At 37.6% G+C, this 19,073-nt stretch overlaps 1 protein-coding gene across 3 annotated transcripts in view; it reads left to right on the forward strand.

Annotated features, from left to right (window-relative positions):
• BLTP3B (bridge-like lipid transfer protein family member 3B) overlaps positions 1-18,036 on the forward strand; it is an 83,521-nt gene extending 65,485 nt beyond the window's left edge. For all 3 annotated transcript variants that reach the window (XM_090042847.1, XM_090042848.1, XM_090042849.1), the window contains 8 exons: positions 1,493-2,949; positions 3,383-3,558; positions 5,323-5,462; positions 8,502-8,652; positions 11,053-11,309; positions 14,037-14,145; positions 15,782-15,951; positions 16,799-18,036. In XM_090042847.1, the coding sequence (XP_089898973.1) occupies positions 1,493-2,949; positions 3,383-3,558; positions 5,323-5,462; positions 8,502-8,652; positions 11,053-11,309; positions 14,037-14,145; positions 15,782-15,951; positions 16,799-16,921 (2,583 nt within the window). In that variant the 3' untranslated portion in view covers positions 16,922-18,036. The remainder of the gene's footprint in view (positions 1-1,492; positions 2,950-3,382; positions 3,559-5,322; positions 5,463-8,501; positions 8,653-11,052; positions 11,310-14,036; positions 14,146-15,781; positions 15,952-16,798) is intronic.
• Positions 18,037-19,073: the final 1,037 nt, after the last annotated feature.

The raw sequence follows: 19,073 nt of genomic DNA on the forward strand, positions 1-19,073 counted from the left end.
GCATCTGGTGCTACCACGTGGCTTGAGCCATACTGGGGGGGGAGGGGTGGCAGGCCCTTGGAATCTGCTGTCCCTGGTGCCGCCCTCCCCACCCTCCCTGCGGCTATACTAGCACCATGCAGTAATGGGAGAGGTGGCTTTGGACTGCCGTATGGGCAGCCCTGTACTCGAGAACTGAACTCTTATGATTACAGATTTGATCAGTTTGTTATTCTGTGCATTTTAGGTTTGTGAACACTTGGTTGAGAAACAAACAAGGATGCAAAATACAATTAAGTTGCCAAATAAATTTATCTTGATCTCTAAGAAGGGCAAAGAAATGCTCCAGAAGAAGAACTGGACTTCATAACTGCCATTTTTAGGGAGATTACAATATTTAGTTTATAAATTCTTACAATTATGTGATGGCCCCTGAAATAGTAAGATACTTTTCCTGACTGGTATTATTTGTGTGACTTTGGGAAAAGACCTGGTACTGTTTGAATAGCGGCTTGTAATAGCGATTATTTTTCTGGTTTGCTCTCATAATAATAACCATAAAGTGCAGTATTCTCCTTCAGATTCTTCATTAGCCTGTAGTAACAGGGGACCTGGACTCAGTGACCCCAGAGGTCCCTTCTAGTCTTATGCTCTATATCCCTCTAAGATCCACTGCAGGTAACCAAGGTATAGTTTCTGGATGCAGATAATCAAAATAATTTCTGGCATAAGAGAGAATTCTCTGAAAAGCAATGGAAGTGCCTCCTCCAGTCTGAATTCCCCCAGTATAACCATAGGGCGTAAGGCCACAGTGCATTCACAGACCTGTGGTGCTAGGCTGTGGTGGGGAGGGGGTAGAGAATACCATGCCTCTTGGCCTCCCCCCACTGCCTGCTGGGGGCAGGAGGTCAGGGATAGGGGCTCAGTTTCCCCCCCTTGCCTGCCTCCCTTCCTGTGTGGTGCTAGAAGAGGGGCTCTGGTAGTGCAGTGGGGGACACTGGGCAAAAGTAGCCCTACCCACCCATCTGACACTGCAGTGTCAGACTCCATCTCCCAGGCTGTCATGTGGTGCTGGGCAAGCAGACAGGGCTGCTTCCATCCAGCGTCCCCTATGGGCCCACCAACTGATTCTGTCTGGCCCACATGTAGGCGGTGGCTCCAACTCCAACCTCTGCTGGTGCTGCAGCTGGGTAGAATCAATTGGTGGGCTCAATACAGCCTGCAGGATGTATTTTGACCATCCGTGGCCTAAGGCCTTGTTATTTTTGTATGAGTATTGAATTTTCATATTGCCTAGTATCCTTGATCAACATTTTTGGAACACATGGAAAAACTGCACAACTGGAAGTTTATCTAACATACTTAGTCCACAGTAATATGCTTGCCAAGCTACAAAACTTATTTTCAATCTTTTCATTTATTTTACTTTGCATCACTTTCCTGTTTTCTTTTGAACTGTGTAGCTTTGTAGCCTATCTCCATGTAACTAGTATAATGTATTTTTCTGTTGCAGTTCATCATTCCGTCTGAAAAGAAACCTGAAATCCATAAGGATCAGCCACGTGCAATATCTATTCAGAGTTCTGAGATGATTGCTACAAACACAAGACACTCTCCAAACTGTAGACACTCTGACCTGGAAGCCTTGTTCCAAAACTTTAAAGATTGTGAATTTTTCAGTAGAACTTTCACCAAATTTCCCAAATCCAAAAATTTTAATCTTCTGCATCCAATCTTCCAGAGACATGCTCATGAACAAGACACTAAGATGCATGATGTTTATAAGGGGTATGTCACACCAAAGCTGAATAAATATGCACTAAAAACATCTGCAGCTACTGATGTCTGGGCTGTGCATTTTTCCCAGTTTTGGATAGATTACGAAGGAATGAAAAGTGGGAAAGGCCGACCAATAAGCTTTGTAGACTCATTTCCACTCTCACTTTGGATTTGCCAGCCAGTAAGATTTGCACAGTCACAAAAGGAACTGTTTTCTTATAATCGGACATCTTTTAACATTCCAAAAAGTGACTCAAGTGACCTCACTAATAGACTACAGCGCAAAAAACTTTTACAGGAATATTATAGGAGTGAGATGGAGCCCTTGACAAATGGCATTCAAAAACTTTGTTTTTCAGACAGCAGTTCAGGGGCTCTGTCTGCAAGTTCTTCGGATGCAGATATTCATGTCCTTGTTCATATTGAAAAGCACGTGAGCATGCAAATCAATCACTATCAATATCTTTTCTTGCTGTTTCTCCATACCTCTCTTGTAGTGCTTCTAGAAAACCTAAGGAAAGACGTAGAACAGGTGACAGGCAAACCTGCAAAGCAAACAGATGTTTGTATCGGGATCTTACTTAAAAGTGCAGACATAGCTCTTTTATTGCACCCAATAACTCAGGCAAATCCCTGCAAGTCTCCAGTTTTGGAAGAAGAAAGTCCTGTGGCATCAGACCTTTCCCCTTTGAAAAATGGAGAAGCTTTTGCATCAGAGAGCAAATTAACTGATACAACACAGACTGGTAGTGTTGATGTTAATTCTGTAACTGAGGTTAACAGAACAAATTTGATGGACTCTCTTGTGCCTCAATCAAGTAGTGACATAGATTTTCACAAGAGAATTTCATTTTCGGATGATTCTTCAGACAAATGCTTGGGGAAAACCAGTGAAGAAGAAAGCGGACTCTTCAGCAGAAGCGATTCAGAAGAAATATGTGGACCATTAGGTGACAAAAGTAGCTTGTACTATAGAGATTCAGTGAATGTTTTAAACAGTGAAGAAGAATCTACTGAGTTTTTCACTGATAAAGATGACGACAAAAATATTCTTTCTAATAAATTAAATGACCAGGAAAGTGGTACTGGAGCTGATTTAGAATCAGAAACTACCTCACAGTCGGAAGAATATGAAATTAATAAAGAGACAATGTCCATTGTTAAAACAATTGCATCTCAGTCCATGTTAAGGTATAAAAGATTTAATATTTTGAATTCACTTTTTTTTTTTTCCAACCATAGCAATTATCAAGGGATAATAGAAGTAAAAAGTTAATATATCAAGATAGAGAACATGTTAAGCATTTATAAATCCTGTAAATATACAGTAAGAGTGTAATTTAACAAATACAAATTAAACTTTTTAAAATTGTTTTAAATATTTTATATTCATTCGGTATTCTTGAATACAGAAAAACTGACACACGGTTTATAGACAAATATAAATTAATGTTCCACTTTTATTTCTGTCTTCTCCTCCCCCCTAAGAATTATAGCATCCTTTTGTATTAAATATAATTATTTTTTTAATTTTTTAATTCCTGGGTTAGAGGATTTTGATTTTTCTTCTATAGAGTTCCCTTCATTTTAAGTAATATTTTCCTAATATCTTTATATTAAAAAGTGGAAAGCCTAAGGAACGCTGCCCGTCCAACCTTCCTGCATTCTCTGTTTCTTATAAGAACATGAAGAGAAGTCCATCACAAGTCTCTCTGGATACCATTTCTATTGATAGCATGATGTTAGAAGAACATTTGCTAGAGAGCGATGGAAGTGATAGCCAAAGTTTTCTCGAGAAAGGTAAACAGATTTAACAAAATGTTTGCATACAATACATGAAAGTATCCTGTAGGCTAAATTCTGTTCATTGCATTTGAGCAGTTCTCTTGACTTCACTAGCTGCTGATATCTAAATATTTTTTTGCTTAAGCAAGGTACTATTGCAAAGGAACTGTCAGTTGTCCCACTTTGTGGCTGTTTTGGTGGAGAGAAACACTGTTGTGCTGTTTTTATGACTAAATTCAGTGGAATTACACCCTGTTTGTGAACTTCTGAGCCAACAGTAGATGGTTGCAAACTGGTACCCTAATTTACAGTGTTGTTCAGTCTGAAATGGTGAATGAAGATTTCCAGTTTCATGTATAGGAGCAGTTTCTTCACAAGGAGTGCTAGTCTCTTCACACAGCATTCTTCTTTTATACTTCTTATTGACTGATTTCTGCGATCAGATGCCAGTAACTTCAGTGGGAAACATTGATAAATATCTAGGAAGAATTTGGCTTTGTTAGATAGCTATCAGTTTATGTAATCTGTAGTGTGAAAGTGATGTTGTAGTCATGATGGTTCAGAAATTATGAGAGGCAGGGATTATATAATCTGTGGAGTTAAATTATCTGTTAGTTTTTCAGACTTTAATGGCAAGACTTTAAAAGGTTGGTTTCCTCTGTATCCTGCTACATGGATAGAGAAATATTCTCAAATCCTATATTACTTTACATGATTTATTTGTTGTTGCTCATGTCATTGTCAAGACAAAAACAATGGTGCTGACCTTGCAGACCTCTCATATAAGAGTTCTGAGACTATGCTGTATTTCCAGAAAAAGCCTTTGTATTTTTTTCATTGCTTCCTCCCTCCCCACACTTTTTTTTATCTTTGTTGTGTTCAAAAATGATGCTTCGTTGCAGGTTGTAAAGGGTGTATGTTCCCTAGTTGTTAAGGAAATAGAAACTTCTGTGACAAATACAAGATAGCTTGACTGCATAGTTCTATAAAGAGCAGAGCTCAGAGCTGCAGCCACTCTTTTTTAAAGGCATTGGGCAAAAGATTTGTCAATGACTTTTGGAGTACAATGAGATCAGTGACTTCTGGAGTACTTTAACCAACTTTTTGCAAGTTAAAATATACTTTTGATGCAAAAAACTAAAACAAGGCCCTTTTTGAATCTCTTAGACAGTAGATACAAGGCTGCATTGGATGTCTAGAAATTAAGTAGCAGGTAAGAGGACTGATGTATCCCTGGAGCCCTGCAGGAAAGGTTTTTATGCCAGCCTACATGTACTAGCATGGAAGCCACATAAGTATTCATACTTAAATGGTTTTCATTCATTACTCTCTGTAACAGGCATGGAGTTGCTACAGGTGCCTTAACAGTTGGAATAGAAACCAGTCCTCAGCATGGCTGTATGTTGAAAAAATAGATTCAGTTGCCCCAGATGTTCCACACTCTACCTGCACAGTGTGTCTGAATATCTAGGCTCTCTGTAGATGGAATGAATTTCACCCAAAGAAAATATATTGTTTTTTAAAGTAGCTGGATAGATAAGTTAGGATTCGGGGAATTTCAGATATTTTTCCTATTCTCTGACCAGAGCTAAAAGGACTACTGCCATGTCATGCTGGTTTTTCTTATTAGTCATAAAGCTTCATGTTATAATCCAGATCAAATTCTAAAGCTATTTTTAAAAATGTATTAAGAGTATATATAGAACTAGCTTTGTTAATTTGTGGACAACACAGATTATAGTATATTGACTCTTATTTTTTCTGATGTTATGCTCACAGAAGCTATTGCAGTTATGAACTACCAAAGCCCCCCAGAAAATGTCCATGAAGAAGGACCAGGGATTGAGAATTGTGGTGGATCATCTCCAGATGCCATCAGTGCAGCTTCAGAAAGTGCTCAAGAGACCAGTGAAGAAATGGTAAGGCTGTTGGAATTCATTAAGGAGCAATTTTAATAAACTAAACATTAAAATGGCATTTTAAAATGTCTTCTAAACATGACTTTCAGATCATTTTTATGAATTTGTTAGATGCATAGGTGTATTATAAGAATGCCCCAGTAACAAGTAACAGTAGACTTCAGTATACACCTGATTTTAAGTTATCTTTTTTTTTTAAAGTTCTCCTGAAGATTTACTACTGCCTAAAGTACCGTATTTTTCGGACCATAAGACGCACTTTTTTCCCCCCAAAAGTGGGGGGGAAAACGAGGGTGCGTCTTATGGTCCGAAGGTGTGTGTCCCAGGGAGACGGGGCGGAGCTTGCCCGTGGAGGCGGCGGAGCCCGAGCGGGACACCCGCCGCTTGTTTATGCCGTGTCCCGGGGAGACGGGGCGGAGCTTGCCCGCGGAGGCGGCGGAGCCCGAGCGGGACATCCGCCACTTGTTTACACCGGAAGCCGGCGCCCGTGCCGGTGTCTGGGAGCCGGCAATAAAAATGGCCGGCCACCGGCACACATAGTCTCTCCTGCCATAAAAACTGGGTGCGTCTTATGGTCATCTTATGGTCCGAAAAATACAGTATGCATCATATCCCTTATGAATGGGAATGTCAGTGGCTTTCATCATTTCTAGTGATGGATGGCATAATTTTTGTTTTAAAAAATGGGTAACTGTTTGTTAATATCTTTATATTTTAATGTTGATAGCTATAGATTGTTAATCAGTTAGTATAGATATATGTATTGGCACACGTTTATAGATATAGATCCAAAATGATGAATGTGATATTTTAAACAACCTTTGTAACATCATACAGTGTAATTAAAATAAAAAGATGCTCTTTTGACCACCTTCCTTCTCAGTGCATATAAATTGCCTTAGGAGGTTTCTATAGTCATTACATCTCTTCTTTCAGCTACTCCATTTATGACATTCTTGTTCCTTGGTCAATATGAATTTCTTGCTCAGTAAACACTCTGAATAGTTCAGAGTGGAAATCTGTAATCTGAGTGTATGGAAGGACACTTAAAAATTAGGTAACAGATGTCAATACGTTATGTGCTAATTGCCCTTTTAATCTTACTATTAGGGATATTTGTCACAGAAATACAGTTGGTGAAGTATTAGAAATCACCTTTAGAAGATTAGCTCCATTTGGATAAATTTTTAATAATTGCAACTTGTGCTTGCATGTAATAGAGGCTCTTTGATTACACACTTTGAGATGTGTAAATTCAATTTTGGCATATCGTTTCTCGTTTACGGAAGCTGACTTTGACGCCTCCTAGGAAATTTGCCCCTTAGTAATAATAGTAGCAGTAATAATTAACGTGGATTTTTAAGAGTGGCAAAAAATGATTTTTGGAAGTTTGTGGGCTAGTATTAAAATATAGGGCAAGTGCTGACTAGTGAAGACACAGTAAATTACCAATCAGTGTGTCTAGTTAGATTCTTTACTTTAGTCTTGATTTAGCACCTGATCAACATCATTGGTTTAAAATTAGGCATGTGCTTTAAAGAATTTAGTAGAAGGAGTATAAAAGGATGTATTCTAGTGACTCTTTTGGCCAGTCCTGGTTTGGTATTGATTAGCAGAAGGGTGAGTCACTTTTGTCTTTCAGGCTACGTGCAGACAGTCAAAAAGCCTGAGGCAGAATCAATTCAATCTACGTAGGTTTTTCTAAGCTGCGCAGACTGAACCAATACTGAACATAACAAACATTTACTTTTCATTTGGGCCTGAGGCACTAAAGCACACCTCCCAGCCTGCTAACCAGCTTATCCATCCCTAATTGACTGGCTGGCACACACCCCCAACCCCCCTGCTGTCACCCACAGGGGGGAGAACAGTCCCCTATCCCCAACTAGCCCCAAGCAGGGCCAGGGCTCTGCCCATCCACCCCCAGTGCCTGACAGGCGGGGCTGATGGGGCTCTGGCAAGCCCCCAGCCAGGCCGAGCCAAGAGCTGGGGGTGGGTTGGAACCCTGCTATGAAACCTCCCCCACTCCTCCCAAGACTCAATGCAGGGTGTCTGGGTCCAGGACAAGGGTCTGCCTCTCCCCCGTGCCCTCTGCCTACCCTAGCACCTGGCAGGTAGAGTGGCTCCAGTGAGACCCGGGCTGGGCTGGGCTAGGGGCTTGCTGGAGGGTGGGAGGAACCTTCTGCCAGGGCAGATCTCAGTGGAGGAGCAGGGCCAGGCAAAGGGTGGGGGTCCATTTTCCCCCTGCCCACCTCCAGCCCTGGGGTCTGGTCCCCAAGGAAAAAAGCCCTGCCTCCATGCTCAGACTGCTTGCTCACTGGTGAGGAGGTGGGCAGGGAGAAGCAAATGGGTCTAGTCCCTAGGGAAGCCCTGCCTATGTTTCCTCTGCCTCTGTGCTCAAGCCACTTGCTCACTGGCTGGACCCAAGCCTAGTTTTGGTTCTTTGGGAGCTCAGGTGAGGGGCCTGCTAGGCTACCCAAGAGCAGCAAGCTGTGTTCCAACTCACCTCCCCGCAAAGGCACTTGGGATAATGCCAAACGGCTGTGACTTAATCTGAGTTTTGCAGGGATCTGAGAAGTTCCATAGACCTCTGTAACCTAAATCAGTTAAGTCTGATACTATATCCATCCAAGCTTATCTTAAATTGGTTTTGGCCATTTGAAAGTCATTTATGTGCATTGTTCCTTTACCGGTTTGATCTGGTTTCTCTTCACTTATATTGGTTTATGTGAATTTCTGTGCCTAGCGTCAGTGAGCAAACATTGATTAGTTTGGTGTAGAGCTGTTTGTGAGAAAAAAGGGAAGAATAATACTCTTGTGTGTCTGAGGATCTCTTTCCTGAGGGGAAATTTAATAATAATAATAAAAAAAAACTTCAACTGCAAAATTATGCTTGATTGTAACATTGGATTGATAGCAATTTCCTTTTATAACTTTTTTAAGGTGAGCTTAAATATTATGATTATATTTGAAAAATAACTATTAAACGCTTGATTTGTAAACTTATCTGGTGTTTTATTTTTGTGTACCTGTTGATAGATGTCCGTTGTAGTTTTTAAAATGTTTGACATTAATGGTGAAATTGACATCAGAGGTGAAGACACACAAGTCTGCCTTCAGGTGAACCAGGTGATGCCAAACCAGTTGGGCAATATCAGTGTGCGACATTATCTTTGCAACAGAACCATAGGTAAGAATTAACAAAAATTTTTAGTACTATTCTCATGACTTCTGAACACATTGATTTTTTTTTTTCTTTTTTTTACTATTAATGAGCTATTGGGAGCTTTATGGTAGTCCTCCCTCTGATACTTACATAAATCATGTAAAAACATCTGTATTTGTCTCAAATAAAATAGACAAATAATACTGTGCTATAAAAGATATATAAATAGCATTTTATCCATCAGTTTAGCATAACCATCTTGACTTGCCATTTTCCCAGTTGGTATACAGTGAGCGGGAAAGAAATAGAAATAGACTGATTGGGATAATGGGTTGAAAAACTAAATCAGTTGCGTAGGATACAAAGATTCACTTGCTTTCCTGCCATAGATTGTCTTATAATGCTGTAACTTCATACTTCATTATTTTCACTCAAATGTTCCTTAATTTGAATATTTCTTCAGGAAAAGCAAATTATTCCTTTCTTTATTTTAAATACTAATTTGTGGAAGTATAATTGATCATATATACTTTATGAAAAACTGAAATTTCTTTCTTAAGGAGAGTTGATAATCCAGCCTTGTATAGGGAGAGACAAGTTTCAATTAGAAGCTTTATGATCTTGATATCAGGTTCTGAAATATAAGTACTGTGGCTCTGGATGATTTATTACAGCATTGCACTGGCAATAAAGAGCACATTAATGATACCTTTGTGTGTGTGTAAAAAAAAAAAAAAAAAAAAGTTTCTACATGCACCTGCTGTGGAAGCATTTTCTAAAATGGGCCTAAATATGAATTTTGTTCCATGTATCAGAATAAATTAATCTCTATTGGTATGTGCTTCATGAATATGCCATGTGATCATCCATAGTATCTTGGGATTTCAATTAACATGCATTGTCTCTGCCTGCAAATCAGATGCATAATTCCACAAGGATTACTAGCTCTCTGGAATTTAGCTTCCCATATTTAGAGGTATTGCAGAATATGTTGTGGTGAACAGATTTTTCATATTTGATGACAAAGAAGAGATTGTTGTGCAGAATTAGGTGGATTATAGATAGGAAGTTACCTTTTCATCAAAAGAAAATTAAAATATATTTGGAAAGAAGAATAGCATCAGAGAAGAAAAGGGAATAACCCCGCCCCCCCCAAGTTTTTTATAAACTAAAATCTGGTTCCTGGCTACTTGTACTTGAATGACTCAAACCCACATATCTGTTTCTCGTTCCCTGACATATTGTTGGATTATATAGAGAAAACCAGAGGGGTTCAATTAAAAAGCATCAAAATAAATATTAAAAACAAAAAAGTAGTCTCTTCGATGAATTTAAAGTAATACACAAGATAGGTGCTAGTATAAATTGGCCTTATTCAGTTGATCTAACTTAAGTTGCTTTGATTTATACTATCTGTGAGTTTGGCCTGATAAGTATTTAATCTGTATATCCACTGTGAACATTATATTAGAATTTAAGAAATTTACAAGTGTAAGTCTTGTAAATGATTTGGATCAATTTAACAGTTAACTGCTATATAGCAAATTAATTTTAACCTATTTGATACTAGTTTTTTTGCTGCATTGAGATGGCTTGGCTAATAGTAATAACTTTTATTATTTTGCATAATAAATGGATACTTATTGAAATTTTCTGCAAATTAATCTTAGAGAAATTATCAGTTCAATGTTGTAATTACCTCCCATTGGCTAGAGATACCAGAAGGTAACCGGAAGCTACTGCTTTATGCTATTATATTCTCCGGTCCTATTCCCACTGAAGTAATGGAAGTAGTGTCCAGTTGTTTACTCCATCTGCTAAATTGGTTCAGATTTTGAAATACCAGTTTTCTCTTTGATTACTACCATAAGGCCCCAATTCATGAAATAATCCCTATTCAAGAGGTCACTTAAGCACCTAAAAGTTAATCATGTGTTTGAATGCTGTTCTAAACAGGGCAGTATTTCTTGAATTAGTCAGGTACATCTATGAAAAGGTATGCAAAAGATTGAGGTTTTTTATTTCTTGTGTTATACTAGTATTGTACTGAAAACAGTTCAATTTTTTATGTGCATGAGAATTTAAGATTCTTCCATACACTTGTAGGGTGTCTCATGCAAGCTATTTGTAAAGACTGAATTGTTCCTTCTACTACCTTACATGATAGATTAATAAATGAAAACCATAATGAAAAGGTATTAAGAAATTTCTCTTCTAGAATTATGTATACACACTAGTAGAATTCTCTTTTTGCCCTCAAGGTATAACATTGTCTAAAAAAGAAACCTATTACTGACTAATTTGTTTGTTATTTATACATCTGATACAATAGCTGTAGGAAAACTCACATTGTAGTTGCTTATTAGGGTGCCTTTATATGTGTTTTTAACATTTTAATACTAATTTTGTTTTGTTTTACAATAGGTTCTGATCATAAATCTGTGGCTGGACCAATTAAATCATCACCTGAAATCAGTCTGAGATGGGAAACTGGTCCTAGTGCTGGAATACATTCTCTGCTGGCTGTAAAAAATGGTTTTCTGCAATGTCACGTAGAGAATTTTAGTGCTGACTTCCTAATATCTTCCCTCACAAACATTCAGCATTTTCTAGAAGATGAAACTGTTGCAGCCGTAATGCCTATGAAAATAAGAGTTTCTAATACAACAATTAATTTAAAAGTATGTTAGCTAAGTAGTTATTTTTCTTCTTTCGACTGTTTAGACTATGCTTTTGTTTCTTTGCTACCTGTATATAGTTTACTTAAAAGAAACTATATATTGTTTTTTAAAGCCTTTAGATTACACTAAAACAGTTTAAAAATCATAAATTGGGTTGGCTCAGTGTATATATACATAGAGGTAAAGTGCATGACCATGATTGTTTGTAGGAATTCATGTTTTTTATATTTTGTCTTTTTTATTTACCCTTTCCCCATTGTGAGACTGGCAGAACTAGGAAGGTACTAGAGAAAAGGTCCTGTAGGCTCCCAAAGGTAGAATAAGTCTCTTATTGTTCACCAGTAACACATGCTTTCTAACTACAAACAGTATTCGCAGAGACTCATACGATGAACCCATGAGCCTTTTTTGGAGTTTTGGTCATGAGAGCTTAATACTCTGAAAGGAAGGAAGTTATGAGGACTCAGCTTGCCTATTACTACCTAGAGCCACAATTTCATTTTCTGCCCTACCTGGAAACAGTTATTGTACAATACAAGCTTCTCCCTAGTGTGTCTTAAAATAGCAGCATTAAGAGGACACTGCTGTGCAGTCTCCTAGGCTTTTTTTTGTTCCCCTTAGTTAAAGAGGCAATGATTTCTCTCATGTGCAAGCAGTAATATGGCAAGGACAAGGTGAGTAAAGCTAATAAAACCACTACTGCCAAATCCAAAAACAAGAAGGCTCAGATTTCAGTTCCCTAGCATGGATCCTGAAACAGAATTCTCAGCCTTTGCATTTGAGGCTAAAGTCTCAGTTATGATGAGGTTATGAATAAATATAAACAGCTACTCTAAATTGCACCAGAGAATTGTCTTTGCCCAAGGCAGAGAGCTGTGCAGTCCCTTGTTCTTCTAGCATGCAAGCTCTGCAGCCTTCATGACACTGTCATTATCTAGGCAACTTTTTAAGCACTCTTTCCACTATCAGAATAGGACAGAGGACATTTTATAAAGGTTTCAGATGAAAAGCAAACTAAGCAGCCAAATACAGAAATGAAAGCTTTAGCATATGTTTATCCAGCTTTGAAAACTCTACCTTTGAAACTCAGCTTTGAAAACTCTACCTTTCTCCTTTCCTGGCAGGAAGGCAGGTTCAGGCAAAGCATTTTTGGCAAAATGTTTTATTTGTTGGTGATGAATGTATATTATTGAGCTGAAAATAAGAGAGTGTTGGTAGTGGAAGCAGTGAGTTCACTCTGTATGCATCACTTACAAGTGACCATGAAGCCAGTTGTATTGTTCAGAATACATTGCATTCAGTCTGAATCTAGTGCTCATTTACCACAGAGGCGATTCATTTTTCCAGGGCTGCCGGGTAATGGAAGGCAAATCTTCTCCTTCATGTTACACTACCCATTCAGAGCAGTAATTTTCTTTGCACTGGGATTGGTCTAGTGTGTTTCATGCAGGAGTTGTGAGTTTTATTTTTCTTGCCTGGATAATTTTTTCCCTGACTCAGTCTCCTTGCTCTTTGAAGGTGCTGCGGCAGCTGTGCTCCACATTTTGTTTTCATTTGTCTTACATTGCTGATGTATCATCCTTCTGATAACATTTAGGGGTAGATCCAGGGGGGTGTGACAGCACGGTCACATCCCCTCTTTGGCTGCACATTGCATGTGCAGTTAACTTAGAGCTCACTGGCATGTCAGCACAGTTGCTTTCAGGACTGTTGCATGTGCTATGAGCTCTGAGCTCACTAGCTGATTGCCACAAGGCCTGGGCTAGAACCTCTGCTTTTATACATCTCTGAAGCCTAGGGGATGAGCACCGCTGCTGTTAGCTTTTCCTTTCCTCCTCCTTCCCTGCATCCTCCCCTCACTAAATTCAGCAGCAAAAGAAATGAGGGGATGAGCAGCAGTACCACTTAGCCTCCTGGTCTCTGGAGCTGTGTGAAAGCAGGGACTGAATGTGGCTGCCAGGAAGAGGGGAGTGCAAACCGCAAGAATACTCAGCCCCTGGTTTCCAGAGTCATGGCACATGCAGAACTCTGGCAAGAGCTATACTGAGGGGCTGGTGAGCTGACTGGCATCCAGGATTGTGGCATGTGGGATGTGGACACACTCTTTGGCTCATGCATAGTGAAAGTCTCTTCACTGTCTGTACATGCATCATGCTCCCAAAGGAGGTGTACCCACACACCCCTTCCCATGATTGTAGAACTGCCCATGATGACATTAAACATATTTCTATGCTTGACAGAGGCAGTAGTCAGTCAGACCCTGGGACACCAAAAGCAGCATGTGAAATGACTCTCTCTTTTTTGGTTACTGCTATAATAATTATCATTACTGTATCAGTTCTAAACCAAAGAAAAACCTGTATCTCTGCCACCATCTTTAAACAGCTCAAGAGAAAAATCAGTTCAACAATGTCATATACTATTTTATCTCTATTTCTTTTGAAGAGTTCCTGGGCTACAAAAGTCTTTCATATTTTAGTCAAATTATATATACTGACTTCAGTGGGTCAGATGAATTTGGCACTTTGTTTTTCTGAAGGTCTTGCTAATTTAAGGGTGCTGAAGATGAATAGATAGCTAATCAGAAAATTCTACTCTTCACTTTAAATGTTTCACAAATTTATTAAACCGAGTTTAATTGAAGATTTTAATTAACTATGTTGATTTTTCTAGCACGGATAGAGCAACAATGTAACACATCCTATTTTTATTACTTTTATTCCATAGGATGACAGCCCACGTGATAATCTCACAGCTCCTGAACCAGTCCCTATAACATTACATATTGACCTACTTCTGCTAGAGAGGAATGATGATGGCTGTTTTTGCATTAGAGGTGTGTACTGATATGTTCTCTCAAAACCTATCTTAAGAGGCAAAAGGCATGTGATCTTTTCTTTGTGGGGGGTGAAAATTTGTATGCATTATTATGTTTTTGATTTGGTGTAAGAACTTTTTGAGATGTAGCTAATAATAAAAGGATATAGTACCAGCAGAATTGGTAGTCACATAGTCTGTACATCACACATTGTAAAACTGAAACTTAAGTACTGTCCTAATAATGAAGGATAATCTCCAATAGAAGTGTTTTGACTGTAGCCATATCCTACAAGTTAAATCAGTCTAGGAGTAAGGGTTCATCTCTCTTTATAATACAAATATTGAATTCCCCTATTCTTATAGACTTGACTTAAAAGGAACAGGTGTTCACATTCTCTAAATGTGAAGCAGTGATATGTTATCTCAGCTATTTCTTATTTATTAAGGGTAAATAAAATAACAGCTAGGTGTTTATTACTAATTATTTATAATGCAGTAAAACTTACAGACTCCATGTACACTGCATAAGCAAGGGGTTTATTTAGATTATAGCTACAATAATTCTCTCTAGTACAAGTATCTGCTTGTTTTGTGTATTATGGATGTGCCATGGCAGCTTTATATATAAAGTTTGCATTGAGATTTGCATTTTGAACAATAATTTTACAAGAATATAGGTGTACACAGACATATACATACAGAAATACATATGTAGATAGGGCTTCACCAGTACTACCACAGATACTGAAAACAGTCTCCATGTAGTTTTATCATTCCATATTGTTCAGTGTATTAGAATTATGCTTTTTGGTCTTCTTATTTTGCTTCAGAACACAAATAGATTTGTTTATGTGTAATTCTACAGTTCTTTGACTTCTTCCAATAATCCTTCTCTTCATTGAGTAAATTGTTCAGTTTTTTGCTTTTCCCCATTAGTTCAACTCTTTACATGCAGTAAAATTCTAAGATTGAAGTAATATTTTCTGCAATGGAAAAAATGTGAATCTTTATGTTTAGTCATGAACTTCTGAAGCAGATTCTTGTTTAGAAAGAACTTTTAATACCCATATGAAGATTATTTTGACTACTACAAACTGCACCCTTTATTTTACCTTAAGTACATGCACATTAATGCATTAATGTTTCATTAATATTACTTAAGTTAGAAAGTTTCTTTAATGCTAAACTTGAAAATATTTAAAATTGCATTGATTTAGGGACTTCATTCACAAATTTCTCACACATTGTCTTCACGTGGAATTGCAGGCTCCAGTTCTGAGAAAAAAATATTAGGTAATAGTAACCAAACTCTCATTGATTTCAGTGCAAAGTACAGCCATGTGATGATCAGGGCCTAAAGTAATTATTCAGATAAGCTTTTTTAATAAATAGCCATTTTACATATATTTTCTGCACTGATGATGATTTTTCTTTGTTTCATAATTTACTACTAGTTTCTCTAAGCTGCAGGATAGTGACAACTTTTTCCCGCTAAAATCATGACTTTCCATTTTAATGTTGTACTGACGAGAAGCTTTTGGTGTACTAAAATCTAAAGATAAAATTTTATTTTATAGTAGTTTTATTCAGTACTAATGTGAATAAATAAAAGCTAAACATTTCAAATGATCTTCTGTTTCTTTATGAAATAGATAATCAAACAATAAACGATGCATCAGTGTACAAGGAGTCGAGCAAGACGATGCAGCCAGTTGGTAGAGTTTCCAAACACAAAACAAAGGATCAAGCCACACAGGCATCTCCAGAAATTCCCACACTTCCTAAATCAAGTAGGATTTCAACTGACCTCCACAAACAAGAGGTATTAACAACATTACATTATTTTTTAAAATTATTAATTGTTTTATAATCATAAGACATTGCAGTTGTTAATTACTAGATTGCTATGTACCTTAGCAGGATTTCACAAAAAATAATGGGGAATATGGTCAAATGCTGTTTTCTTTAAAACTTATTGCCTAACTGAGATAATGTACTGTAAACTGCCTGGTGGGATTATTCCAGTGAATTTTAGCTAGTGCCAGTGGTCCCACTACACCTTAAATATGAGGATGGGTGAGAGAGTCTAAGCCTTCTGCAGCCAGAAACCTGTCAAGGAACACCAGATAGATACCAGGGTCTTATGCAGCACATTTCCACACAATATGTAAGAGAGTTATAAGGTAAGGAAAACTTGATTACAGTTGTATCCTCACCTCATGTCCAGGCTTAAGGACCAAGTAGGTCAGTCAGTCCCTTTTTAATGTACAAAATGCACTGAAATCTTAAATACCCCCAGAAACTTCTCCCATATCCTGAATGGAAGGGTAAGACCCACATAACAATTTATCAGTTCTCCTGTATAGGAAGAATCCCTTCCTGGATTTTAAAACTGGAGCTCAGCTGAGCCCATGGCCCAGCTACTAGATTAAGATTAGGAAGGGGGGAAGTAAAACAGGGAGCCCAACCTAAGGAGAAGCCTCATCTTCAAGCTGTGTCCCCCTCACCACCTGTCACAAGCTCCAGAAATGTCTCCAGTACTCCTGAGCATCCATGAGCAACACTTGTAAATCTTACTCTGAGATGAGAAAGTTGGCAACATATAGAGAAACCAATATCTGGTTTTTTTTTAGATTCATATGTTTCTTTTTTCAACTTAATCATTGCAGCTTATTGAAGAAAACGAGTATCTTAAACAAGAACTATCCAAAGCTAAAATGGCTTTAGCTGAACTGCATATGGAAAAAGATAACCTGCTTCATCGAATAAAGAGGATGACTCTTGAACATTAACAGTAATGGATAATAATACTTGATTGTTGTAGGAAGGGCCGCACTTAATACTGTTTGTGAATTAGTAGAGGACTGTTTCTTGTCACAAGCATAGAACATGTTTGGAATAATTACTATTCTGAAAACTTGCAAAAGACTTAGAAGAAGACATTACGATTGTTTTCCTCTCTAACTCTCCTGAAACTGCAGTGAAGCAGGAAAACCAGTTTATATTGTATTTTACTAATTTACCTAACGATAAGGACATGATACTTTAATTTGAATAATATCAAAGGAAATGTTGTTTGTAGAACACTTCTGAAAATGCACTTGTTCCAATAGCAAAGGAAGGTGCCTTTGTGACTGACTAAGTAAAATATACCATGCATCATTGATACTGTGTTGTTATTGGTTAAGATTTAAATGCATCAAAAAGTATCTTTTAAAAGAGATTACATTTGCACTATCATTTTGTGGCTAGATCCTCTGGTGCAATGTAGCTATGGTATTATAACCAGCCCTAAGTGGAAGGCCAATGTAACTGGTCCAGACACTTTTTAAAGAGTAATCTTGCAGTGGAAATTGATTCATATATTGTTCCTTTCACTGCTGGTGTATCAAAGTAAAAGAACAGGATCTTATGAAGAGGAATGTAGATTTGGACGTCCCTGCATATACCTTTACTCTGCTACAGTGTGGCTTTTGTAGCCGGTGTAATTTAAAGTATCCCTTAGACTGTTGTACAATGTGCAGAGGACTGGCCCTGTATAAAGGAAGCAACAGAGCTGGGGATGAGGGAGGAGGAGCAGGGGGAGGTGTATGCAAAGGTGAGTTGCTGTTGACCTGCATGGCTTATCAGTCACACCCAAGGATCTGGCCCAATGTATTTAACTCTAATTGTTCAATTATTGTAACATAAAAAGGGGAAAAACAAAACACTAAGGTTCATAAATTGTATATTAAAGTTTGGAGGAATAAAACTTTAGAGAATCATTAATTACCCTGCTAAACTTATGAGATTTAAATGAAAATGTAACTATACAGTTTAAACTATGGGTGATTTGTACAAATTGAAGTATAATTTTCAGTTAAAAGAATTGGTACAAATGTATAAATAAAAAAGCACAAAATTGTAATACACGGAATTTAAGACTATGCTTCTAAACATTATGACACTTTGCTTTTGTGATTCTGAATCTGGCAACTGAAAGCATTTTGATTGACACTACATTTGTTATTTTTTAATCATGAGATATGTGAGAGAAACTCTGTTTTAAGATTTCCCAAAAAATCACAGGCTTCAATATTCTGTGATTTGGTTTTTTTGAGTATTTAGGCTATTATTGAAATGATTTTAAACTCAGTGCTTGTTTTTTTTAAATAAGATTTACCTATACCATTTAGAATTTACATTGATGGAAATTGTTTGTTAAAATATCTGTATTTTTTATACCAGTTTTTATGAGAGCAGTGGACTGTACTGTTCAAGAGCCCTTGTCCTGAAACCCTTACTCTGACATCCCCAATCACGCCAGTGGAAATTTTACCAGACTACAGAATAAAAAAACTAATCCCAGACCGGCTCTAATAGAGAAGCTAAATACCTGGAAACAGGCTTTTAGAACAGTGAAACATGACTGTAATAGGTCTGATTTAAAATACATTTATTGTCAGACTCAGCAGGCCATCTTCTTAGCTAGAGTATATTTGCCTAGTTCCACTAAAGGCAGTGGAGCTAATCCAGTTTACACTAGCTAAGGATTTGGCCCAAAATATTTTGGGTAAAGAAATGTAGAATGCTTGCTTTCATGTTCTTAAGTTTGTGTGTCATACTTTTAGATTTCTTAATTATAAACCAAAGAAAGAAATCAACAATACCAAACTCAGATTCTTGTTGATGCAAGGTATTTTTTGCTGTGTTTTAGAAATCTACTGATGGTAATATTGTATATGTTGGCTCTTCTAATCTTTCACAGCACAACACTGAATGCTCTTCCAACTCAGAGCAGTGTCACAATACTAGACAGTATTTGGGAACAGTTCAAAAGATTTGGGTATATATTTTGTCCACAGATTTAACATTACTGAGAAGGGTAATATCCTGTCATGTTAAATCCATGTTTTCTTTTGACATCATTTAAAAAGGAAAGCTAATTTATTAATATTTGAAATG

The sequence above is a fragment of the Crocodylus siamensis genome, chromosome 4 (assembly GCF_052110815.1).
Source record: "Crocodylus siamensis isolate JL-2025a chromosome 4, ASM5211081v1, whole genome shotgun sequence".
Taxonomy (NCBI): domain Eukaryota; kingdom Metazoa; phylum Chordata; order Crocodylia; family Crocodylidae; genus Crocodylus; species Crocodylus siamensis.